Genomic DNA, 27,418 nt, shown 5'->3' with positions numbered 1-27,418 from the left:
ATTCTACTGGCTACATAGACTATGGCTGTATAGCGTAACTGCAAATGTTTAAGTACAGGAAAACAAAAACATTGCTTATTGCCTCTAAATTTAGAAATTTTAAGGGGTTAGTTTATAACTTACTTCCAGATGAGAACACTTGTCCTCTTCCTTAAAACCATTTAAATACCTAGCATGTTGTCTACTGATTTTGTAGTGCTGAATCCTTTTTTGAACCATATAGTGCTGTTACTTTCAAGTTTGAGCAATGAAGGCCCTTTTCTTGGTAATACCCTGTAACCTAGCGATAGAATTGGTCTTTCTTAGCTGCTCCTTCAGCCCTTCCCTGCATGCCAATGATGCTTTGGATCCCTGTCCTTTCTGGCCTACCGTTCATGTTTCCCATTGCTTTTTCTGGGGAGCTCTGGAAATTATGATTGTTGCTTTCTTGCTAATAATGAGCCACCAGATCACTGGGTTTTAAATAAAATATTAGTGAGCTCTTATAATAAGCAAGTTTGGAGCTTGCTCTTTCCTCTCAAAAGACGTCATTAAGGGTTGGAATTCATGCTACCGATCAGTAGTGGAAAGGTTATTTCTTATGGGATGAGGCTCCTACTGAAAGTTATACTGTTTTCCACAGGCTTCTACCCAGAGATTCTACCCAGTGAAACTCCCACAGCAACGCAGGTAGACGGGGCTGACCTGGCCTCTCCAATGTCTCCTCGAACTAGCAAAAGCCGCATGTCCATGAAGCTGCGTCGTTCCTCTGGCTCAGCCAATAAATCCTAAGGAGACAAGCAGCCCAGCAGTGATCAGCACTAGCCACCTTAGCATGAACATAGTGTTAATTAACCCTTTCAGGCTTTCGTGTTAGCCATAATATGCATGTTTCTTCCTGAGCATTTATTTTAGAAAACACTGGATTTAAGTACTTTATAACTTGAAATTTTAGATTTGGATTGTCTGTTCAGTTGGGATCCCCCTTCCTCCACTCCAAACTGCCCTACGGGGTTGGTGGGGGGGGGGAGTTTTCTACACCCTTACCTTCCTAGATAATTATGTCTAAGTGGTTTTATTTCATGATTAACTTTGAGCCAAAATATAATTGGACAAATAGCTCATTATCTTATTTATTGTAACACATTGCAACTCATGGCTCAATAAACATGTAATTTTTTTTTTACAAATGTAAAGTTTTAAATTTAAGCATTTCTAAACTTACAACAAAAATTGCAAATCTTAATACACCAGATGTGTAAAAGTTATTTGTTATGAAAATAAGTGGTGTCAAATTCCAAATGAAATAATTTTACCATTAACCATTTTTTTGAAAGCATTGTCTCAATTCTTGACTGTGCAGGGGATCCATGACATTTAAAACCAGAAAAAAAAAATCACTGTTCTGTACTTTGATTTATGTTTAGCTTCCAAATATTTTTCTAATGTTTGGTTTCAGATGGTATCACTGTTAAATGCCATTTCTGTTTTGAGATTTTGGCCAATTATTATTGGCTCCAGGATCCTGGTATAGTTGTGTTCTTTATAAAGTACAAAAAGAAGGGGTTAGGGAAGAGAAAGAAGGAGGTAAAAATTTTTCTGATTTAAATGTGTTTGTTTAAATTATGTTCATTGTTAAAGGAAAGGGAACATGACCCAGGATCTAAATTAAATCTAACACAGTTAATACTGAACTAGCAGGTGCAGGTTGGTATACATTCCATCCTCCATAAGTATTTTCCTACATTAGATAAGCTGCTCACATTTTGCTCACATCTTTTTTTGAATGGGCATCTCCTAAGGAAATGTAGCATGACATCGGTACTAACTGCATGTGTAAATACATTATACCAGCAAACTATAAAATATAAATTATGTATCATCATTCATGTAGTATCTACAAATTTATAACAGTGGGGAAAAGATGATATGGTATTTAATAATACAATAAAAATATTCTTATCACTTTCTGTCCATGAGTGTTAATTTGTGTTTTATATATTATTTTCAGACTTAATAAGCAGGGCTAAATGATTAACCAAGAGATGGAAAACAAATCTAGGTTATCTTAGCTAATCATAAAAAACAAATTTGAATTCCCTTCCCAAGATACTCTCAAACTTCTTGAGGAGCCTTTCCTTGGTCACTAAAAACACAGGAAATTTTACATCTTTCTAATGACCAGGAACTTTTCATGTTTGTTTTTTTTAAATTTTACTGTTTTATAATTTACATTCAGGAGCAGACCTTTTTGCCAACAGTTTCCAGATCGTTCAGAATGCCTGTGTATGAGTATTACAAATAATACTCTGTGACACTATAGAAAGTAAACTAGAATTCTTATGAATGGTTATGTAGACAATAAACACATGGATGAAGAGAATTCCTGGGAGCAAGATTAATCAATATAAAGTTTCCTACAACCAAGGTGAATTACAAAAAAAAAAGGAACTGATTAAAAAATAAGCACTTCAAAAATGTGTAAATGAACATGTAATGATGATGTGTAACAAAATGGAGTGAAATACCAACTTGAAATAGTGAATTAGCATAGTTAATATGATTTTATTATCTTCAGGTAACTAGCTTTTTGGGAAAAAAAATTTAAATATATTTTCTATTGACTTTTTGAGAGGGAAGTGTCTTTTTAGACTAGTGAATAGTACATACTCTTTTAGAGCTCACTGTGCAGCCATACTTCAAAGGAAATTTTCCCGTTCCCTTTCTGCACCACTGTGTTCATTTGCAAAATATAATTTCCCCTGTCTTTGTATTCTGTCTAAATGGGTCACTAAAACTCTAAAGTAGAATACTTGCTTTGGGGAGATAAGAAATGGGACTTTGAATAATAGGCTGTGTTCAATGGGATTCTTAAGACAAACACAGAACACAACAAAGCACCAGCTATGTACATTTATTTGGTGGTAAGCATCTTACAAATAGGGGCTGTCTGTCGAGCAATAAGCCAGAGTCCCAAACTAAGGCTTTTAGGACACGAGTACAGAAAGTACACTGAATATGGGTTACAAAACGAAAAAATACTGAATATTGAATGGTCATTTGGTTCCATAGTGGATTATAAGTATTAATGTCTTAAAGTATTAATGTCTTAATCCTTAAGCTGAACAGTTTCATATATAATATACATAGTGTAAGATTTAAAACAGAAGCATTAAACAATTTTGATGAAATCCTGAAACAGTCAAACTTCAGACAGTGAGTTCTATATTACCAAAATTGTATTAAAGAAAAGTTTAAAGTAACTATCTGAATATTGCATATGAAATAGCTAAAGCTTAGAATTTGAGGGTCTCTCAACTTCCAACAAAGTAGCACCCTCCCCACCTCCAAACGCTAACTGCAAAATGAACTAAATTGAGAAAAAGAAAGGTTACAAGAGTCCCACCTACCCCCAAAGCACAAATATTTCCTGCTCACAGAATCCCGCCCCCCCCCATAAGTTTGGCACCAGTCACTTAACTTTTAATTCACAGAATATACAATGCGAGGTATCTGACCCTATTTGAGACAGAAACTACATAGGTGCCTGCGATGGCAAGGGTGGGGGGGTGATGACTGCCACTTTTGGCAGCTAGACTCCTTTGTAGACATCGAGACATGCACGCATCCACTGTGACTTTCCATAGGAATTACAAGTCATAGGATTCATTAGGGTCTTCAGAGTTTGTAGGGGAGATCCTATTTTCCTGGGGAAAGGGAGGATTTAAAGCTGACAGTTCTTGACCAAAAATGCTTATACCATATACATACATACATACAAACATACATACATACCTGCTCTAGAGAGGGATTTTACATTTCACTATCTGCTCCTCTGCAGAACATTGAATAGGGGGGTTATAGGAGAGAAAATATAGGAAAGAGGATGACCTTGCAAGGTGAAAGCCCCACAGAAATTCCCAAGATCCATTTCCTCCAAAGCCAAATTCGACAATCTTCCCTGTCTCTAGTCTCTCAACAACCGGGCCGCAGTGGCATCTGCAGCAACAGCACCTGCCGGCTTTCTGAGGGGTGGCATTTATTAATGTGCCGGGTCAGACCCGGAGAACTAAAAAAAGTGGATGGACAGTGCTTGCAGGAGAAAATCTGCTGAGCGCTCCCGTCGGCTGCCCCGCCTGAACTCGGTGCTTCCTGGGCCGCCCCGGCCAGCGCGGGCAGGAGCAGCTCTTCACGGACAGTGTGCCACAGCCGGTGCTTGTCCCTAATGTCTGCGGACGGAAAGTGCGCCCCGCAGAGCGGGCAAGTGAAGGCGAGCGGGGCGACGCGCTCCGAGCCAAAACCCGGGACGAGCGCGGGAGCCGAGCCTGCCTCGTGAGTGCCCAGGTGCTTGCGCAGATACGCTTGGCGACGGAACTTTTTGTGGCAATACGGACACACAAAGATCTCAGGTCCCCCGACACCACTGGCTCGTCCAGGCACCCCGCGCCCCAACACCCCCTCCGCGTAGGGGCCCTGAGGCCCCGGCGGCTCCGGGCGGGGTAGCACCTGCAGGCCCGGGCGCGGGGCGCTGCTCTGGCGCGGCTCCGCCCCGGAGCTGTCCCTGGGCGGCTGGTGCTGATCTACGGGCGGCTCAGCCCGGCCGTTCTCCTTCCCCTCTGCCAGGAAAGGCGCAACAGCCCCGGAGCCCAGGGACGACGAGGGGGTCGGAGCCGGTGGCGCCTTCCCCTCGACCGAGGAGACTGTGGCAGCGTTTGCTGATGTGGGACGTGGCTTGTGCCAGCGGCGATGGGAAGCCAGATTTGCGGGGCAGCTGAAGACCTTGTCGCATTCCGGGCAGCGGTACTCAACGCGCACGATGCGGGAGCAGCGGTGCTGGGCCAGCGCGAAGGGGTCTGCGTACTGCTCCTTGCACAGCTGACAGATGAACTCCCCCAGCGGGGTACGGCTACCGCCCAGGCTCCGGGACGGCGCCCCGGGTTCCTCTTCCTTGATCTTCAGTCCCAGGACAGGGGATGTAGTCACTTCATCGGCGAAACTCAACTTCCTTATGGCCTTTGACTTCTTAACTCCAGCGGCCCCTGGTGCAGACCCGCACCCTGGCGGTGCCTTGGGCCGGCGCTCGCCGCTGGACGCCCGCTTCACCCCCTGCAGGGCGGCCGAGACCGGCGCCGGGTCCGGGTGGAGCGCGGGCTCTGGGAACGGTGCCCGGAGCGGCAGCAGGAACTGCTCCCCCGAGGTTTGTGCAGCTGCTGCCGCCACCGAGCAAGAGAAGGCGGCCACAGCGGCTGTGCCCCCGGGAAAGGACTCGGCCGAGATGGGGGAGCTGAGACAGCGCTCCAGGAACGCCCTGCGCAGGTCCACACCTGCCGGCTTTGCAGGGCTAGGGCTGGGCCCAGGACCCTCCCTGCCATCTGCCTTCCACTCCGCATCTTCCTGTCCACCCGCCCTGGGGCTCGCCCCAGCTGCCCGGCTGGGCGACCCCGACAGTTCGGGGGCTGCCTCCTCCTCCAACCCTTTTCCAGGCTCTTCCAGAATGAGGGGCGCCACTTGCTCCACACAGGACTGGGGGACACTGGAAGCCTCCTCGGGGAAGGGCGGCGCCACCGGGGGTCCCAGCAGGGGGAAGACCCGCTCTCCTAGGCGCACTCGGTAGGAGCCGCCTGTTCGTCTGGTTCGCTTCACCAGGAAGCCCCTTGGCATGATGGAGTCAGGAGCGCTCAGGGGCACGGAGGAACCCGGGTGCCAGGGTTGAGAGCGGGTGAGCACAGCAGCTCTAGGAGTTTCGCCACAGCAGTCCCGCGGCCGTCACCTTTATAGTTGAGGCCCGCCTCGGGGCTGCATCAGCCAATCCAGAGAGGGAGCGGGCGCTGGGGGCGGGGTTTTCCCAGGGTTGGGCTATTGGGGTTCCACCAGGTGGGTGGGGGCGCACACCCCCGGCCCAGCTCACAGCAGCCTCTGCGCCAGCCGAAGGGCTACCTGAGCGCGCCTCCTCCTACCGCACGCCCTGCGAAGCAAGGTAAGGTTGGGGTGCGATGGCGCTCAGCGCTCTCTGCCTCAGCCCCCTCTGGGGACCCTCCAGGGGCTGTGCAGAACGACCACTTAACTGCGCTTTCCTCCCAGGCCAGGACCCTGGTGTCCCCCACGCACGGAGTCTGATGAAGAAGCTTCCGCCCTGTGAGAGCAGAGCAGGAAAGAAGGGGCGCGGGCAGCTGGTGCCGGGAGGCGACCGGGTGGGGTCAGCTGGGGAGCTGGTCAGCGGCGGTCGTCTGCCGGTATTGAGCTGATGAGAAGCTGCGACAGAGCGGCAGGGCAGCTAAATCCACCGCGCTGTGCCTACACTTGACGGCGGGAGCACGTCTGCCATCCAGTATCGATCGAGACTGTGCGCGTCTGTGATACTATGAGCCTTCATCTGGGAAGAAGGACTCTCAGTGCGGGAGATTGTGCGTGCCCGCCAGCCTGCGGAGCTCAGGACGCCAGCAGGCTCCTGGGCCTCGGTCCTCTGGGCTTATAAAACAGCCCTTCCCCGAAGGGAATAAGAGTGGGGGGCGGGGGGAAGTAGGATCTAATTTTCGACTGTCCTCAGATAAAGTGGTTTTTCTGTTCACACCTTCCACTTATGCTACCCAGAGACATGACTTAGTGCCTGACTGCCCTGTTTAGCATGGAGTAGATTGAGTGAGAAATACCGGTGGAATCAGGATTACATCTGCTTCCCCTTATTTAAGTGATACTTTGCAAAAGGTGTGCTATGGACCAAACTCAAAAGATTTTCATCCAGCGCGCTGCAATGTGCCCAGAATTGTTTTAAGCACTAGAGAAAGATTTGAGTTTGCAATGCTAGCTAAACTATGAAATAATTAGGAAATATATGACAAGCATATAACAAGGTGTCAAAATCCGTAATACATATATATATATATATATATATATATATATGTAAAAGGTGAGAATAAGAAGGAGGCTTGAACACATAATTATTCCTCCTTAACCAACCAAACTGGAGAAACAGACTGAACAATGTGTTTTTAAAGTAGACTACAGCATAGCAGATTTAGTTATCAATAATACAGCATCTTCCTTCTAGTGAATGGAGTGTTTTACATGGAGAGCACTGTTAGGGAGATTTGAAAGTACTTACATGCTTGCTAATCTCCAATCTTATATCACACATTCAATAGAAAGGAGATATTATTACACTCCTTTTTTAATGAGAAGATTGAGTCATAGGTAACTTACAAAAGCCATCCAGAGCCCAGAATCAAACCAAATTCTGGCTAATTCCAAAGCTCGGACTCATTCCACCATAATAGCAACTTCAATCTATATTTTTTTTATCACATCCCACAATAAGATATTTTACAGCATACATGTAACCAAAATAAAAATTCCAAAAATACCTACCCTTACCTAAGTGTGATACATTGCTGTATTTTTCTATTCTTTTTCCTTTTTTTAAATGCTGATCATAGCAAATTGATGTCATAACTTACTAATGAATTAGGACCCAATTTAAAAACCCTGTTATTTATGGTGTTTCCCATTAAGTAACATGAAATCACACAAAATATCCTGAACCACTGCTTAAAATATTTGCATCTTTTAACAGTGTTGTTATACTTAGGATCCCAAATTGGTCATTTCTGACACATCAGTTAATATACAACTTCTAACTCAATTTCTCTCCATTCTCTTCTCCTTTCCTCTCTCATAATAACCCAGATATATTGTGTGATGAGGAAAACCTAATGTATGATATTAATACTGTACAATAATCCCTTTTCAAGAGTGCTTTTCCCCAGGTCCATAAAACTCTGTAAGGATTGCTGTCATCTGTATGACCCAGCATTTGTGTCTATGTATTTACACAAAATAAAAACAGGGAATGAAACATGTACTTGAACACCACAGCCCACTGTGGCATCATTCATAATATCCCAAAGATGGAAATAGCCCAGTGCCCACCAACAGATAAATGTATATCAAAATGCTGTAGGTATAAATGATGAACTATTAGCCAATGATAAAAAGGACTGAAGTTGTGGTACATACACAATATGGATCAATCTTGAAAAAATATTTTGCTAGATGAGCCATAAACAAAAGGACAAATATTTTCAGGTTTCACTTACATGAAATATCTAGTACAGGCAAATTCACAGAGATAAAAAGTAGATTGTTGACTACCTGGGTATAGGGGGGATGGGAACTTAGAGCTTATGCTTACAGAATTTCTCCTTAGTGATTAAAAACAGGCTTTGTTAATCAATAGTAATGATGAATGGACAACATTGTGTTGCCACTTAGTTGCCCACTAAAAAATTGTTAAAATGAACATTTTTGTTATAATTTGTCACAATAAAAAAATTCATAAGAAAGACTAGAAAGCAAAATCTAGGCCTATTACACTATGAAAAGAATGTAAAGGAGGTCCTGTAATGAGGACCTTGTTACACAGGATAGGCACAGGGAGCTGTTTAGTTTTAAAATGAGGAAGTGAGATTTGTTTTTGGAATTGCACAATGGAAAGTATCTTTGCCTAAACTTTCTGCCAGAAAGGGAAATAATCATATGATTCTCCTTCTCTTGGTCCTTCTCCTTCCAACTAACTGAGAATGTGGGTTTGCTTGGGGAAAAAATGTTAGAAACTTTTAAAAATCAAAAGAATAGTCATAATATAGGAATATTTAATGAAGTGATAATATAGAGCTGATAATCAATAAATAGTTTTGATGAGTAGTGTTAGATATTAGATGGAGAGCAAACGTGTTCATCAGTCTATCCAACTACTCTGCCTTCCAGAAATCCTGTCTTCTATCTGTACATCTATTCAGTCCTCATCAAATAATTGCTGTTTTTTGTCTGTGACAGCTCAGGAAAAAGTGGTCAAAGAATATCTAACCTCCTGCGCAGTTGGGGCTGTTTTCATTCCTGATCATTGTCTTATAGAAAATTATGCTGAAATCTCTGCTTGACCCCAAGACCATCAATACCACCCCAGCTGACAAAAGGCTGGGTCTGTGCTACCCCCACACCTGGCCAGCTCTGCCTCATGGCTGTGTGAGGAAGGGCAAGCCACCTGAACACTGCTCTGCTGCCCTCTGCACCTTCCGCTCCTCTGGGGCTCTCCTTCACCTCGTTCTCATTTGCCCCAAATGCCTTCTCTGACCTTTCCTCTCCCCCATCACCCCAGCCCTTCCATGTCTAGTGCCCATCCCACCTCCACGAAAGGAGTTTCCTGAGTAGCTGCTCTTCTCCATGCTTGGAACATTTGTATCAGCCACCAGGATGCTAACACCCATCTAGCATTGAGTTTGTACTATGTTGCCCTGTGAGAGCAGATAACTGGTTAGCACAGAATGCATAGCCATTTCTGCTCTACTTTTTCAAAATAGAAAGCTTTTTTTCCCCAATTGCTGTCAAAGAGTTTTCTTACAGATCAAATCATTCCAATAGGTCTCCCACTCTCTTCCCCTCCATGGAATTTGATAACAATCTTTTTGGAAATCAGTATACCAATGTATAGCAGGAGCTTTTAATAATACATATATCTTTTACTTTACCAACTCCTCTTTTAGTAAATCACCCACAAGTAGGGCGAAGGTATGTGCACAAAGCTGTTTATCACAGTGTCATTTATAAGTGTAAATAATCTGAACTATTTTGAGTAAACTATGATGCAGCCATATTTTAGATTATGTGGCCATAAAAATGCAATGATGTGGGCCTCCCTGGTGGCGCAAGGGGTTGGGCACAACACTGTGAAGCTATCTGCAGCTTGAGTTTGATCCCCGGCCAGGGAGATACCTACATGGAGCAGTAGACCTCTCCTGACTTGCCCGCTGCTCCCCTCAGCAGTGTATTTCAGTCAATCAGCCTGTTCTGCTCCCCACTCTGTCTCTGGGGAATCCTCTCACCCTCCTCCCCACACCTCTGGCTTACATTTCAGTTCTTGTATGCATAAATAAATAAATCTTTAAAAAATGCGATGATGTGGACAAATCACTATGTATGCCATAATGTTAAGCAAAAGTAGCAGGATGCACCATTGCTTATATGACTAGAGTTCAATTATGAATAGAACAAAATGAATAAAACAACATGAATAAAACGCTGGAAGGAAATTGCTAAAATGTTGCAATTGCCTCTAGTCAGTAGGAATTTTAGTCTTTTGTTATTTTTAAATCTTTCAATTAAAAATTGATATATGTGGGGCCTCCCTGGTGGCACAAGGGTTAAGACGCAACTATGAAGCTATCCACAGCCACTGCAGCATGAGTTTGATTCCCGGCCAGCCAGGGAGCAACCCACATGGCGCAGCAGACCACTCCTGACTCGCCCGCTGCTCCCCTCAGCAGTGTACTTTGGTCAATCTGCCTGTTCTGTTCCCCACTCTGTCTCTGGTGAATCTTCTCACCACCTGGGCCTGTACCCCAGCTCTTACATGCATAAATAAATAAAACTTTTTAAAAAATTGATATATGCAATTTTCTTCAATAAGCATACATCACTCTGCCAATCAGAACGAAATAATGTAAAAGCTGCTGTCAGTCCTCGCCGGTGTTAGATGTGGTACCTATCTCCCCCATGATACTGTTGGAGAAATGACAGTGCCACGTCAAATGAGAAGGACACAGTTAAGGAGTATTCTCCAGAGCCACCAGTTTGAACTCTGGCCCTAAGAGTCTCTGTCATGCCCAAGGCCTTCCAGTTAGAAAACACTTTGGGGTAAAGGTGAAGGGTTAAAAGGTGAGGAGGAGAAAGGATGGAGATGGGGTCTCCCCCCAGAGGTATAAATCTAGATAATCCTGCACATTGGAAACACTTCCTTCTCCATTTTCCCACCTAGAAATTATGACAGTGGGACAACCCCTGTTGAGACTGTGGACCCCCTGCTTTCATCATCATTCATGCTTTCTCTCCAGGTGACATCCTTTCACCTCTTGTTAATATTCGGGCCCTTCTTCTGTTCTGTTATTCTTTGATAAAAATTCACAAACACTGAGTTGTCTTTCAAGATATTTGAATTTTGAGCTCCCCATCTCTAATAGAATAAATTGCTTTGATATAAATTTAAAACTTTTAAAACAAAATGATCAGGACATTTTTGTAGAAGAGACATCTTGCCCAAATTATGGTGTGTGAGACAGCTCAGGTTACACACCCACTTTTTAGTCACTTGAATATCAGAAGTATTACTCAGGGAGAACTTTCCCTGATTTCTCTGCCCCCTCACCTCCATATACACATGGCCCCGGAAAAGGTTCGCACCAATGGCAGCAAATAGAGAACTATTATCCCCCACAAAGAACTTGAAAGTCAGTCTCTCTCTCTCACAATTCTAAAACAACTCTTGATTTCTTCTCCTAAAGCTAATCCTCACCTTGGTAAAATGGCGCCCCCATTCAACTAACTTGAACTGAGTTTTCAAAACCCAAAAATATTTCCCTCAAGCCAAATACTGCACAGTCTACTGGTAATTCTTAGCAGCTATGGCCTTCACAGCATTTCCAGAATCAACACTTCTCAGATTCTGTACCGCTCTGCAGTCTCATTTTCCACCCTTGCCCTGCTGTTGTGTGTTCTTCATTCAGCAGTAACATGGATCCTATTAGAACACGTATCTGGTCATTTCATTCTTCTTTTGCTCAAAATCCTCAAGTGACTCCTCCATATTCAGAATAAAATCCACAATTCTGCGTGGCCCCTAACTGTTCTTAGACTACACCCCCCCTTTCTTCCTCATTCATTCTGCCCCATACAAATCAGTATTCTTATTTTCCTCCAACAGGCATGCACACTTCTACCTCGAGGCTATTTATTCGGTCACAATTTACTTTCTTCATTATGCCCCCAACTATTCCTTAATTTTATTTCAGTCTTTACTCAAGGAATGAATGGCACCTCAGGAAGCTCTTCCCCGACTATCCTAAATAAAATAACAGCTCTAGCACTAGCATGACCCTACCATGATCATTTTCTATCCCTATACTCGTCTTTCTTTTTCTTTGTAGCAATTATTTACAATAAATCCGTCATTTATTTTTTGCTTATTTTTTGACTGTTGTTCTCAGCATACTGTAAGATCCCTGAGGACAGTGTCTTTGTTTTGTTCAAAGTCATGTATGCAATACCTAGAACAATGCCTAGTAATAAATAATGAGCCACCACTCAACGAAAACAAAATAAACAATGCAGTCAAGAAATGGACAGAAGAACTTAAAAGACATTTCTCTAGAGCCTCCCCGGTGGCACAGCGGTTGAGCACTGGGTTGTGAAGCTGCCCGCAGCCTCTGCAGCGCCGGTTCAATCCCTGGCCATCGGGTGAGGGTCCCACATGGCACGCAGACCTCTCCTGCGGCACCCGCTGCTCCCCTCAGCAGTGTATTTCGTCAGTCTGACTGTTCTACTCCCCGCTCTGGCTCTGGTGAATTCTCTCACCCTCCTTCTGACTATACCCAGGGCTTGTATAAATAAATAAATCTTTAAAAAAAAAAAAAAAAGTTTCTCTAAAGAGGAAATGCAAATGGCCAACAGGCATATGGAAAAATGTTCAACATCACTTGTAATCAGGGAAATGCAAATCAAAACCACACCGAGATACCACCTTACACCAGTAAGAATGGCACATATCAAAAAAACAAGCAACAACAAATGTTGGCGAGGATGTGGTGAAAAAGGAACTCTCCTACATTGCTGGTGGGGGTGCAAACTGGTCCAACCACTATGGAAAGCTGTGTGGAGGTTCCTCAGTCTACTGAAAATGGAGCTACCATATGACCCGGCAATTCCACTACCAGGGATCTACCCGAAGCACACAAAAACATTGATTCAAAAGAACACCTGTGCCCCTATGTTTATTGCAGCACTATTTACAATAGGTAAACCTGGAAACAACCCAAATGCCCAAAAATAAATGTCTGGATCAAGAAGATGTGGCATATATACATAATGAAATATTATTCAGCAATCAAAAAAGATAAACTCATGCCATTCGCGGCAATGTGGATGGAGCTAGAAGGAACTATGCTCAGTGAAATAAGACAGAAGGAAAAAGAAAAATATAGGATGGTTTCACTTATAACAGGAATATAGGGAAACCAAATAAGACATCAGTGTAAAAAAAATAATCACAGTACAAAACACAAAAAGCAAAAACAATTACAAATCAGAGACATCCTGCAGGGGAGGAGGAGGGAGAGGGATCAGAGGGAGGGAGGAGCACAGGAGATTGTGGTGATGGTGCACAGGTGCCTTGGGGAAGGAAATTCTATGGGGACTACACCTGAGGGGGTGGGGGGAAGCAAGTACTGTTTAAAAAAATTAAAATTAAAATAATAATAATAATGAGCCACAATATTCAAAAAGCCTCAGGTTTTTACCGCTGCAACCTATAGACCCAGAGCCCACTCTGCCACGACAGAGGAGAAAGGCAAAGTCATAGGCACTCCAGACTCTAAACATAGGGGAGCATGAAACTGCAGAAGAATGAGAGAAGTAGAAACATCTTTCTTCCAGCGTACACCCTTAAAAGGTCTTTTCTTCTCCATCTAAGCCATCCGCCCATGACTGCAATCACACCCATTTCCTTCCCAGCTTATTGACAAGTTCATTCAAGAGCTGTCGAGGGAGATGTAGGTCCTGTGGTAGTCAAGGGCACAGGCTATAAATGAGGCAATCTGAGTTCAATTCTAGCCCCACAAATAGCAGCTTAAATAATAGTAATTATTTCAATAAGTAGTAATTATTTCAATGTGTGTTTTAATTATTATATATAACACATATTATATGTCTGTCAATTCTTAATGAAATGCATGGTACATAGTGAATCCCAAATGAATGGAAGGTATCCCAAATGAATGGAAAGTTTTGGAGGTAAAGGAAAACTATTGACACTATTGGAAACTATAAATTCTATAGAAATAGGGGGCCTCCCCGGTGGCACAGCGGTTGAGCGCTGGGTTGCGAAGCTGCCCGCGGCCTCTGCGCCGCCGGTTGGATCCCCGGCTGCTCCCTGACCACCGGAGGAGGGTCCTACATGGCGCGCAGACCTCCCCTGCCGCCCGCTGCTCCCCTCAGCAGTGTACTTCGGTCCTTCTGCCTGCTCTGCTCCCCGCTCTGGCTCTGGTGAATTCTCTCACCCTCCCGCGCTTCTGACTGTACCCAGTGCTTGTATGAACAAACAAATAAATAAGTAAAACATGCCTCTATTAAAAAAAAAATTCTATAGAAATAATAATTTATGTGACTGGATTCTATTTTACCTAATTGTGATATAAAATAGCATTGATTATGCATAGCATTTAATATTCTCAAAATTAACATTTTTCATATGATTAAAACAAATTCCTCAAGCATGTAAAAGAGAGACAATATAGTTTGCTGGATTAAGTCCAGGATTTTGAATCAGGCCTGAATCTGAATCCTGGCTCTGTCATTTACTTGCTGTGTGAGTTAGACTATTTATCTAACTTCTCTGGCTCCACTTTCTTACCAGAAAGGCACGACAGCATAGTCTTCTCCATAAATGGGGCATCAGTCTGTTAGTTTATGCAGCAGGAGGTTATGGTTGAAAGTGGAGCAGTAGAAGCTGGGAAGATAGATTAGGGCCCAATTGCAAAGAGCACTATGTACCGCACTAAACTGAGCATGGGTATTAGTGAAAGGCGCTAATTTTTTTCTAAGGCATTTAAATGGTATAATCAAATCCATGTTTTAGAAAGGTAAGTCTAATGGCTGTGTTGAATAAAGTCCTGGGGTTGTGGTGAAGATGTGGAGGTAGTTAGGAGAGGAATGAGATGAGGTAGGGAATTCACCCAGGGGAATATTAAAATAGCTGATAGAAGATGATGTGACCCTAATTCTTCAAATATTGAACAGATTAATTAACTAATGAACTAATTAACTAATGAACTACATATTTCTATGTGTGTTTTTCTCCCCGTGTAAAGCAGTAGAATAAATACGTTCCCTATTCTAAAAACTTGATAGTAGAAACCACTTACTTTCTCTTGGTCATGAGAAACTGAATGCTGAACTTGGGATTAGCTTCAGCCACTTTAAGCAAGTGAGGAGTGAACTTGAGCTAGGAAAAAATGATTCTCGACGACCTAGGACACCATCATGGAAAGGCATTTTTTTTCCATTATACCAGTTACACGATAGTCCTTCTCCTGCAGCAATTCGCACATTCCAAATCACTAGCACTAGCTCCACTTCTAGGATAGTTGTGTCTCCTCAAGCCATTTCAGTCACTCCTTTGGCTCAATATACAGCTCTCTTGTACTGGTCACATTCCAGTAACAATGAAGGCTATTTACAGGGTGGGGAGACCTTATCAAACTTTATATCTATATACTTATATTTGATAAATCACATTCATAGGCTTAAAAAGATGTGTATGTTGCAGTTGTACATGCCAAGAGTTATAGGTGTATATATGTGTATATGGCCCCCATATATGGTAAAGAATGTCATTGCTCTTTGCAGTCTTTCAATTTTGCTCTACAGATTGATATTTTGAGTGTGTCAAAGGTGCACATGAATTAAAAGCAATATCTGGTTAATTGAAAGTCTTATCAGTAGAAAGTATTCCTCCACCTCTGGTAATGTTTTCTGACCTCAAGTGTGTTTCGTCTGATGTTTTTCTCTAGACACACCAGCTATCAATTGGTTAGTGTTTGTAATTATTTTCCTCTAATTTCAACCTTTATTATGTTTTAAATGGATGACCTTTTAAAAAGCAGTTGGCCTTTTTTTTTTAAAGATTTATTTATTTATGCATACAAGACCTGGGGTGTACAGGTCAGAGGTGCCAGAGGGGTGAGAGGATTCACCAGAGACAGCACAGGGAACAGAACAGGCAGACTGACTGAAATACACTGCTGAGGGGAGCAGTGGGTGAGACAGGAGAGGTCTGCTGTCCCATGTGAGTAGCTCCCTGGCCGGCTGGGGATTGAACTTGTGCTGCAAAGGCTGTGGATCGCTTCATAGTGCTATGCTTAGCCCCTTGCGCCACCAGGGAGGCCCCTAGACTTTTTTTTAACTACCAAGTTTTAACTGGAGTACTCAAAAGCTGATTCTTCAAATAATTGCCTTATTTCATTCTTTCTTTATTCTCCTAGAACTCTGGTTAAAGTTATATCTTCTAGAAGTCTCTTACGCACTCATATAAATAACTTCCCTATATATATATATCTTTGCCCCCCTCTATTTGCCTCCCAAGCTGCATTCTAGATCTTTTACTCTATTTTCCATTTCACTAAGTTTTAAGGTTTGTGTAATCTACCCTTAAAATCTTGTTGAATTTAATTTTTTACTTATGAAAATGTTTTACAAAATGTTAACATATTTATAAATTTTATTTTAAATAAAATCACAATATTTAAAATCACAAAATTCTATTTGGTGGTATTTTTTCAAATTCAAACTTGCTCTATTACTTTCTGTGGTCTCCTGTTCTCAGTAGATATTAAGCTGGTTTTATGTGTCTAACCATAGTTACCAGAAGCAAGCTGTCATCTTGTTTTATAGTCTTCCCCTCATACTTCCAGTATTTAAATCCTTCATGAGTGTCAATGTTGCTTGTTGACTGTGTGGATTCTTGCTCATTTCATCTAACTTCCCTTGTGTGCCTGATTATTTTTGAGAATGTGCTAAAAATTATATTTGAAAATTTTTAGAAATGATTTAGTTTTATGATGACAGGATCTTACTTGAGAGGACTTGCACTATGTTCTGCCACTTACTAGACAAAATACTTACCAGATAGCAAATTTGTATTTTTTATTACTAATGAAATTTAAAATCACATAATATGTTCATGAAATTATATTTAAATTTTTGTAATTTAGCTGTTAAAATCTTCTCCTTGTTTTTTCTTGGATCCTCTGGCTATTATAAAACTGGTACTCACCAAAAAAGCTGTTGTTGAAATATTAAAATACTTCCTTATCAATTAGCAAATAGCCAGTATCTAAGTGTTCTCCCCTGACAATTTCCCCCGTAACTTCAGTCTCTTCCAAATACCACCCATCTTCCCATTATCCATCAACTAAAGAGTTAATGTCCAATACACCAAGGGATCTTTAGAGCCCTGCTCCAGCTATATGGCCAATGACAGTTCTGCTCCATTAGTGGCTATTTCACAGATATTGTTAAATATCTTAGAGCAACATGTGTGCACATATATTTTCCCATTTGACAATAAGATTCTAAAACATCACATTGTATTGTTTTTTCCTTCCACATACTCTTTTCTAAATTTTTATTTATAATTAGTAACTGTTTCTCTCAAAAAATGTCATAAACTATTTTCCTTTTAAATTATTTTAACTATTTTACTTTTAAATTATTTCTCAGCTCTCAAAAATCTATAAAGGCACTTATTCATAAACATATACAAAATTCTCATTGAATTTTACTGTGTTTTGGAAACCTATCAAACTTATAGCTGTTTACTTTAAACCCCTTGGCAGATGCCAAATATTGCACATTTTGTAAATATTAGATCAAAATAAATACTTCATTTTGAATGAGTGATGAAGTATTTTGAACTAATTGTTATTTATGGTATGTTACTACTGAAGAACGTGTAAACTAATTTCTGAAAACTAAATCATCTTCAAAATTGCTTATAATTTTGACGTGTAAAGATAGTAGCTCTTTTAAAGTCCTTCTGCTAAATAGATCAATTAGATATTATGATCTATTTTTTATGAATGCTCTGTTTTAAATCAGATAACCACACCATTGCTTTGTTATCTGACAACATCTTCCCAGCATTTCAATTATCTTAATCTCATGCAGACCCACATCAAAAGCTTTTACAAACATTTAGATATATTGTTTGTCCATGGAGTTTTCTTTATCCACAAACTTGTTGAGTAATTTTATAAGACCAAATAAATCAGATTTGCCTGGTATAATCTGTCTTCATAAACAAATGCTGTCCACTGCCCATCACATTGTTATCTAAATGATTTCAGATCAATTTGGTTCACTCTAACTTGGGCAATTGCATTCTGCCAGCCCCAAACTCCCTCTGTTTTTCAATTGGAGACATTATTCTTCCTTTCACTTAACAAAGTGTTCTGTAAAGCAAGCAGGCAAGTTTCTGAACCAATAAAGCCTAGTTTCCTGAAGATTTACATCTCATAGGCCAACTGAAACTATGTATTCCATCCATGTCATAGCTTTAACTGGTGACATTATTACCTAAATCATTGTACTAGATATCATAAATAATATTTGGTGTTACATCAATAGGAGATGTAGGCAAAATAAAGAATGTTTTCCTCTTCTATGTACTCTTAGTACATACTAACACTAGATTCCCTGTGACATAATTAGATACTGTTGAAACTGAGTTTTATATCAGAGGTTAGTAATAAGATACATTGGATGAGAGATGACTTCATTGAAAATTCATTGTATATTATACTAAGGCAGAATGATCATTGTGCTTTATCCAAGAAAAATGATAATTCTATATTGCAAGGTAAATGAACAAATTACATCATTACTTTCCATGTCATTATACACAATGTATATATTTTATTAGTGCTATTTCTCTTAAATTTATGTGATTCTTACCTGTGACATCTCTATAAGTAGCCATATGTTAACTGTAGACAATCAAAAGAGACACATTTAACGCACTTGCAAAGCATGTTTCCAGAAGGAGAAGAAAGGAGCAACTTTCCACTTTGTCCCTATATTCCATAAAATGTTAGTGCCCCTGCATTTTAATTTGAACCAGGCTTAGCTTGAACTGATATGTACAATGTCCCTGATGCTCTATAGGACTATTTAAACAATAAACAAACAAATCCAAATTCCAAAATTCCGTCATAATTCCCAGGAAATAATTCACCCACTGGAAGAATGTGTCATTGTTTTGCTTGGAAGCCATTTTGACCTGTATTTGTAGTGCCACATCCACATATTCCAAGAAGCAGTGATTTGGAAGAAGATATTACAAGGCAACATAGAATAGAAAAAATGCTATTTTTTATGTACTAAAAGATCTGTTTACTAATGGGTATAGTTCAAGTTTCTCTATCCAAAAAGGAATCAAAACCCAGGAGGAACATGAGTAAAGACTAGAATAAGTAGGTATAACATGAATTTATTGTGATCTCCAATCATCATTGTTATTATTGGTAAATTGGTCTTGTTTTGTTTTGTGTTTTATATTAAGGACATGAGAGCTCATGAGATCAATTATAATAGCATCTTTGTTTTTTAAAATTTCTATTGCTAAGTATGAACCATGCTTGTTTAGTAGAAAACATTATGTATTGTGTATGTATGTGTTGGGAATGATTACTAAAAAGACATGATGATTGTGAGAGAACAGGATAGGATGTCTCAGGAGTGGCTGCCCATTCTTTACCTCCTTTGTATTTTTCTAGAGTCCCTACATAGAGATAATTAGATATTTGCCTGGCTATTATCTATCAGAGATGTTTGTCATTAATATACCTTTATCTTAATCTGTGGACAAAGACTCTGAGACAGGCACAGAGAATAAATCCTCTTTTCAAGCCAGAACCTATTGTTCAGTATGAGTTTTGATACAGATAAGAAACATGATTTTAAAAAATAATATAAAAGAAATATTTCTCGTTTTACTACATTGTAACTACAGTGCTTATAGCTAAGTGTTATACTTCCCAGTAGAGCAGATTTTCCTAAAGGTTTGTTGTTAATATTTTGTTAGGTAGGGGAGGCAGTTAAGAGAGGGTAGAAATACAAAGAAAACTTAACCACAAGAACTTTAACATTCTCAACCAAGATTCCTCATCTGAACTACAGTACACAGAAAATTTCTCGACTGTCCTCTCAGTTCTCACAAGTACGGCACATGCCAGCGGCATTCTAGATGCATAGAAGAGACACTCACAAGCTACATAACATGGGAGCCATGCAGGCTTAACCCCCCTTAAGAGAAGAAAAGCCTGCAGTTATATTTAACTAGAGTCTTTAAATCGTACATTGTAACTTCAACATATCTTTCAAAGAGAGTTGTAAGCAGCTTTAATAATTTCAATCTCTCCTGAATAAGAAGGCTAACTTGCTCCCCAAGTGGGTTAATTGTGATTAATTCCTTGAAAGCATCACTATTACCTCAAATCTTTCTTTTTTTTAAGATTTATTTATTTATACAAGAACCGGGGTACATGCCAGATGTGCGGGAGGGTGAGAGGATTCACCAGAGACAGAGCAGGGAGCAGAACAGGCAGACTGATGAAATACACTGCTGAGAGGAGCAGCGGGAGAGACAGGAAAGATCTGCTGCGCCATGTGGGATTCTCGCCAGCCAGCTGGGATCGAACCCACACTGCAGAAGCTGCGGACAGCTTCACAGCATGGCCCTCAACTGCCTGCACCACCAGGGAGGTCCCTACCTCAAAACTTTTATGGCACAAGTATTAGGGTGCTGGTTAATGAAAACAAGTGCTTAAAAACTGTTTGAAAGGTGCTAACTTGGTGTCCAGATCATTAAGCTTTACTCCTAATTTGGTCAGAAACTTATCAATAGGTAACCTAACTTTCTAAATATTATCAACTTCAAACACTCCATTGAAAAACAAAGACAAATAACTATCACCTTTCTCACAGAAAATACTGAGACTCAAGTCTTATGTTTTTGTTTTTGTTTTTTTATAAATAGGAAACTAGGACCGCAAAATCTATTCTTATTGAACTGTTTCTTCTGTCTCCTCTGGTGAGAACCCCTTAAAGTTCCGAAATGAAAGAACATATAAAAAGACAAGGAGGGGAAGGCAAAGAAATTTATAACAGAGTGGAGCTAAAGCATGTTAGATATCCATTAGCATATTTAAGAGTCTACACAATGTCCATAAATGATTAATATTTCAACTACAAAAGTTTGCACAGATATATTCATAGATATAGATCCATAAGACAACTACAACCTATCTTGGACAATTATGTGTGAAATCCTCATGACTGTTCTCACTGAACAGCTCTACTACGAGTGGAGGATTTTCTGAAACTGAAATTGCTATTTGCACGATGTGGTGCATTGAAGCAATTCAAGGCTTTCATTCCACTTCACTGGAAATGAAGATTCACTATATTAATGTTCTCTAGACACTTATGTGGTGTGAAATTATGCCCCTCAATTACAAATTCTTCCGGCCTTCTCTCTCTTTGCTTCTCTATTTTCAAGTCTCATTTCAAATACTCCACAAAATATTTGGCCTCACTTGGCATAAAGGAAGCAAACCTCTGTGCCTTCTTTTCCCTGCCTTAATATGGAGATAATAACACTTGCCTCTCTTATAAAAATACTGTGAGGAACAACATTTTCTAAAGCATTTTTAAAACCATATATATAAGGGCTAATGGAAATGAAAACTGTGTTGTCATCTATTCTTTCACTTCCTCTCAAGTTGGCCATTTCTTTTCCTTTTTTTTTTTTTTTTTTTTTGGTTTGGATATTAAAGAGAAATATTGTATTGAATGTTAAGCTTAGTGTTTTTTTCCTTCAACTTCTTCCCATTTCTACTTCTTTGAGACCTCTTCTGCTCGTACTGCCATAGAATCACAAAATGCTTTCAAGACCCCACCTAGAACTAACGGAAATATGATCAGTTTTATAGTTAAAACACCTGGATATGCCCTAATCTAGAACCAAGTACCTTCAAGAATACTAATTTCTAACTTAAAGCTTCACGACAGCCACCAGTGGACTGGGCTGCCACTACCACTCCTGTGTGACCGCCTGTGCATGGTCTCCACCCACCTCCCTGCATTTGTGTTGATTGAATGTATCATCCCTCTCATCACATTGTGAAGCCTTGAAGGAAGTGACTAGGTCTAACCACAAAATACCTAGCATGATGTTCTACTTGTAGTGTGTATTGAATAAAAGATTTAAAATAACTAAATAAAACTGAATTTTATGTGTCCTAAGCTAGCTGCACTCCAGCAGTCTTTGGTGCCAAACTGGACAGTCTAGATGTACTACTGCACTTTATTTTCAAATTCAAAGTGTTCCAGGTGCTGAGAACTGTTTAGCAAGATTCTAGGAATCCATGTAGATCATTTTTTATTTTTCTGCAAGTCAAATGCTAATTGAATGCTCTCTTTGGAACTGTTGCAGTATTTTAAGATATGAGCCTCTTTTCTAGCTACTATACAACCATTTCTTCAGAAAAATACTTTTCTGATACATTAAAGTACACAATCAAAGGATACTATAAGAAGTAAAGTATGCGGTGAAAGGATGTGGTTGAGTAAATTAGTTAGAGAAATTGCTAACTCAATTAACTAATTGAGTAAATTAGTTAACCTGGAAATTTGGACAGACCAAAGTTCCTGTCCTGACTGTACAACTTGCTGTGTTACATTGAAAAACTAAGCTAATCTCTCTGAACCTCTGTTTCCCATCCTTAAAATACTACTTTTCTTTGAGAGTGGTGAAGATAGTTTTACTGTAAATAATACTAACACATGCCTGACACAATATATAAGCTCAATTAATGGCACTAATCATTATTATTATAAAACATACTATTGACTGTTATATAAATGAACCACTGAAGAGTCACCTTAACTAAAATAACTATAAAACACTACTGAAAATAACTCTAAGGAACGCCTAGACAAGTGAATAACTGGGAGGTTTTTTTGATTGACTAGGTAATTAATCACAATTTTCTCTCTGTCCTATACCACTTTTAATTTAGAGGATGAAAACTTTGGTAAAATTATAAATCAAGAATATAAAACCATTGAGTTCGAATAAAATGATTTCTAATTTTCTCATAGGGTTGTTCCCTTGGAAAGAGGAATTCTAGATATCACAAGACTTAATTTTCTAGCCTGGTTTCCTAAAACAGGGAAGAAAGGGGGCAAGGCAACCATTTGCTCTAATTATAAAGTTTTTATATCTTATTCCTACAGGTTCTACACAGGAATCAGAGTTAAGTATTGGACTCTCCATTGAAGTAATATTTTCTTCCAGAATTTTAAGGAAATGGTATTCCCCAGGCACAGATATAAGGTTGCATAGTGACTATCTCCTCCGCCCCAGGTTCTTTTTGAAAAAAAAAAAAAATTGAAGGAATAGCAAAGAATATATTTTAAGTGCAAACAGTTTTTCAAGCATCTCAGAAACATGCGAGCACAAATGCCTGGAAAATAACACAAATCACAATAGGAATAAATTTTGTAGTTGCTTTTTTCCTCTAAGCTGCCTGAAGAACAAAGTCACAGAAAACATCTTTAAAAAAATTAAAGATACAGGCAGATAGATAACTGGATAGATAGGTAGTGATAGACTGACAGATAGAAATTATTATTAGTGAAATCCCATCATAGGAAGGTTCTCCAGGGTAAAGGATGTCAAACTTAATGCTTCAAAGGAGATTAAAAACACATTTGAAGTGACAGTTTCTGATCAATCAGTCAAATAAATAGGTGAAGATTTGCCAGTGGAGAGAAATATAGTCTTTTAGTTTGTCTCAATCTAACTGAGCTAATACAAATAATTACTACGTTTTCCAAACAGAAGCATTGACAACTTGGAATCCTGCAATCACATGACCCGTTATAATAAGAGACAGGACAAATTAAATGGGGCAAAGCACATTCAGAACAGCAAAGCCATTTTGTTATTACATGTACATTAAATAATGGATAATGTGGACATTTTGAAGTAGCAATGACATACACTAAGGAATTTGGAACTTCTAAGTCAGTATTGCAATGAGATTTTCCTTCTAATTTTATTCTTAGTATGTTGCTAGTGTTTAAGTGTTCATAGACAGAAAAAAAATTATCTGGTGGGTAAACTATAAATAAAGGTTATACTTTGGGAAAGTCATTTTTCTGTTCCTTTTTGTAAGTGTTTATAATTGGAGGGAATTAAGAAGAGGAAGAATTTTTACTCTGTTGTGAAAATAACCAACATATTTAGCCTAAAACTGTACTGTGCAATTTGATATTTGAAAAGTAGTTGGAAAAACACTCATTTTTAAAAGTCTGTACAAAAATCAGTACTGCATTCATAGATTTTTCTGTAAGGCTTAATTCTTGAATAATGAAATCTTAATCTCTTCCAAGTGAATTAGATCATTCAAAAGCAAACTTTCCCCTTTTTTAGATTATACGCAAAATTTATAAATCTTGTATTTTATTTCCTAGTACTTGAAAATATTCTGGATTGTGTTATTCTCATTGTCATTGCTTGATTTTCTTTGTGTGTTTTGGGGGGCAGAATTTTTAAATTCTTTATGGGTACCACAACCCATACCATTTACATCTTGATATCATCTATAACATTTAAATCAGTTGAATTCCTACTACAGATTCACTGACTTAGATTGAATGTCTTATAAGATTTTACCACATATTAATCTAGAGCTATAGGATCAATTTTTCATTAAATCTCTTCAAAAAGTTCATAACACCTCTAACAGCAGTCCTGTTTAATATTAAAAAGTAGTCGCCAAAAGAATATTCTTCATATGTGTGTAGAGATAGATTAAAAAAAAATACCTTATTTGCTTTACCCCCAGGGTTGCATGGCATTTGCCACAATTAATACTAGGAAATGCACACTACAAGGTTTCTTTCTGCAAAATATCAGAGGGGAAACTCAATAACATAATTAGTGAAGGAAAGAGAGGAAAAGACAGCAACAATTAATAAGAATTTTATAATTCAAAGGGATATATTCGCACCTACATTCTTTACAACATTGTTTACAATAGCCAAATTATGGAAAAAACCTAAGTGCCCAATGACAGAGAGGCGGAGATGATACATACACACACACACACACACACACACACACACACACACGAAATATTACTGAACTGTTGGGGAAAAAAAGAACTCATGCCATTTGTGACAACGTGAATGGAACTGGAGGGGATTATGCAAAGCGAAATAAGTCAGAAGGAGAAAGACAAGTGCTGAATTCAGATATGGAATATAGGGAAATAAAACAAAGGAACTGACAAAACTAAACCAAAACAAACCCTAGAAATACCACTGATGAATTGAAGCTACTAGAGGGGGAGGGTGGAAGTGGAAACAAAAGAGGGGAGGGTCCCCAAACATCTAGGGTAAAGGACTATGGGTTCTTTGGTGGTGGCTGTGGAGTGGTGACATACCTCTGAGGAGGTGTGGACCTATTCCCCTAAATCATAGGTGTTGTAAGCCAATGGTACCTCAATTAAAAAAAAAAAAAGGCTTTTTTTAAGAATAGAAAATTTAGTTCCAGATGTGATATTTTAAAGCCCTACATGAGGTTAATTCCTCTATCAAAACAATGTTGTTAGTACAGAAACACCTTTTTACTCAAAAACTGAACCTCAGTAGACTTTAATGTTCTCACCACCACCAAAAATAAAAAAAAGGTTACTATTGATATGTGAGACGGATGTGTTAACTAACCTTATTCTGGTATCATTTCACAAGGTACATGTGTATCAGATCATCATGCTGTCCACCTTAAACTTGAATAATCTTATATGCAATAATATTTTAATAAAACTGGAAAAAAGTACTGTATCTCTTAAAGTAAATGAAATTGTGATTCAAGGAGACATCAAGTCACTCAAAACATGAAGATACCCAGTGACTATAAATTACTAAACTTCTAGCAATCTGTCTCTTTTCCTGGCATCTGATTAAAGTTTTATCATATATTAATTACTGTTTTGAGCAAAGGCCCCAAATTTCACTGAGTTCACCAGCTCTAGACGCCTACAAATATGTTTTGCTATAAATTACTGGCACTGTTTCTGTTGATATTCAGCATAATCAAACATTTGTAAGCATGCTGTCTTTTCAATCTGTTCAGCTGATGCACTTTACCTGATCTTTCATTAAAGTAATCAAAACACTTGCTGTGTCGCATCTAATGAATGTTGCATGTATGATTAAGTGCTTTCATTCATATTGCAAGTTTGATTTAATGTAATCTGCCTTTCAGACAGCCATTAGCCTCGCTCCTACGTGAATTCGATTAATTGGCTGAATTCTTCCAGATGTCCATTAAGCATTACAGGAATTTCTATGTAGAAACAGCAGGGACTGTCTAGCACAGAACCAAACAATGAAATGTTATATTGCTGTCATGACTTACAAAAAGCTGGATTCATTTTCATTAATAAAACATCTGTACTCCTGCACAGCTATGCATTGAGATGCATTTATTTTATATGTTTATTTCTCTTATGACTGTAAATAGATAGTTAAATAGAGGCACATTTACTCACATTATGTAGGCCCAGGGTTTAGCAGATGCTGACTGACAAAACAACTTAATTTTAAAAGTTTACAAAAAGTCCTAAACAGAAGTAAATATACTGACAGACACCTGTTTGAAACAGAATTAAAGGATGTCTGGGATTACAACCACAGAAATAAAAGTTTTTAAATGACATTAGACACTTATTTTGAAACGGTTTGTTTGGCCTACATATTCCCCACCCATTGGATCTCTTTAAGGGCCTCCCCAGTGGCGCAGCGGTTGAGCGCTGGGTTGCGAAGCTGCCCGCGGCCTCCGCGGCCTCCGCGACGCTGGTTCGATCCCCGGCTGCTCCCTGGCCACCAGAGGAGGGTCCCACATGGCGCGCAGACCTCTCCTGCGGCCCGCTGCTCCCCTCAGCAGTGTACTTCGGTCCCTCTGCCTGCTCTGCTCCCAGCTCTGGCTCTGGTGAATTCTCTCACCCTCCCGCGCTTCTGACTGTACTCAGTGCATGTATAAACAAAACAAACAAACAAATTAATTAATTAATTTAAAAAAAAACATGCCTCTATAAAAAAAAATTCTAAAATAAAAAAAAAAGAGAAAATGACAAGTGTGGCTTTTGCTGTGATGACTTGTATCTTTCTGAGTAGCTCTGCTTTGTTGTTTGTATTGTTAATTCTTTTTTTTTAAGATTCATTTATTTTTATACAAGAGCTGGGGTACAGGCCAGAGGCACGAGAGGGTGAGAGGATTTACCAGAGACAGAGCAGAGAGCACAACAGGCAGATGACCGAAACACACTGCTGAGGGGAACAGCGGGTGCAACAGGAGAGGTCTACTGCGCCATGTGGGACTCTCCCTGGCCAGCCGGGAATCGAACCCGAGCTGCAGAGGCTGCGGACAGCTTCATAGCACTGCGCTCAACCCACTGGGCCACCAGGGAGGCTGCGTATTGTTAATTCTTAAAGAGCAAGGAAAGATTTAACCTTGAGCAAATCATAACTCAGCATCTTAACATTTAATAAATGCTACTTACTAATCATTTGGGGGACTTACAATGTCTAATAATTAAAATAAAGCTAAGTTTCAAAGTAAGCTAGTACCGGAGACAATCTAGTATTCTCTGATGCTAACTATTCATCTTAAAATTACAAGAGCCACAAAAATGACTTTTTGTGTCTCTTTTACGATCTACAAATTCATTTTATCACTTAAAAGCTGAAAATTTTTTTATGCCTA

General features: G+C 39.7%; 2 protein-coding genes and 1 non-coding gene across 6 annotated transcripts in view; 2 read left to right on the top strand and 1 right to left on the bottom strand.

Moving 5' to 3' along the window:
* The window catches only part of RALGAPA1 (Ral GTPase activating protein catalytic subunit alpha 1), a 199,357-nt gene extending 197,402 nt beyond the window's left edge, over window positions 1-1,955 (top strand). For 3 of the 4 annotated variants that reach the window (XM_037503217.2, XM_054689860.1, XM_054689853.1), the window contains exon 40: window positions 623-1,955. In XM_037503217.2, the coding sequence (XP_037359114.1) occupies window positions 623-771 (149 nt within the window). In that variant the 3' untranslated portion in view covers window positions 772-1,955. The remainder of the gene's footprint in view (window positions 1-622) is intronic. The other variant, XM_037503215.2, reaches the window with a different exon arrangement.
* Window positions 1,956-3,922: 1,967 nt separating this feature from the next.
* Window positions 3,923-5,640, bottom strand: INSM2 (INSM transcriptional repressor 2). The gene has a single exon (XM_037501950.1). It carries the CDS (start codon window positions 5,638-5,640, stop codon window positions 3,955-3,957), a length of 1,686 nt encoding a protein of 561 aa, XP_037357847.1. The 3' UTR covers window positions 3,923-3,954.
* Window positions 5,641-19,411: 13,771 nt separating this feature from the next.
* LOC119239656 (small nucleolar RNA SNORA40) lies at window positions 19,412-19,538 on the top strand. The gene has a single exon (XR_005123934.1). It is a non-coding gene; the product is annotated as a small nucleolar RNA SNORA40 (small nucleolar RNA).
* The last annotated feature ends 7,880 nt before the right edge of the window (window positions 19,539-27,418 follow it).

This window comes from Talpa occidentalis, unplaced genomic scaffold (genome assembly GCF_014898055.3).
Source record: "Talpa occidentalis isolate TD23 unplaced genomic scaffold, MPIMG_talOcc4v2.1 talOcc4.11, whole genome shotgun sequence".
NCBI lineage: Eukaryota > Metazoa > Chordata > Mammalia > Eulipotyphla > Talpidae > Talpa > Talpa occidentalis.
Note: the sequence above shows the minus strand (reverse complement) of the source record. Positions and strands in the feature narration are given on the sequence as shown.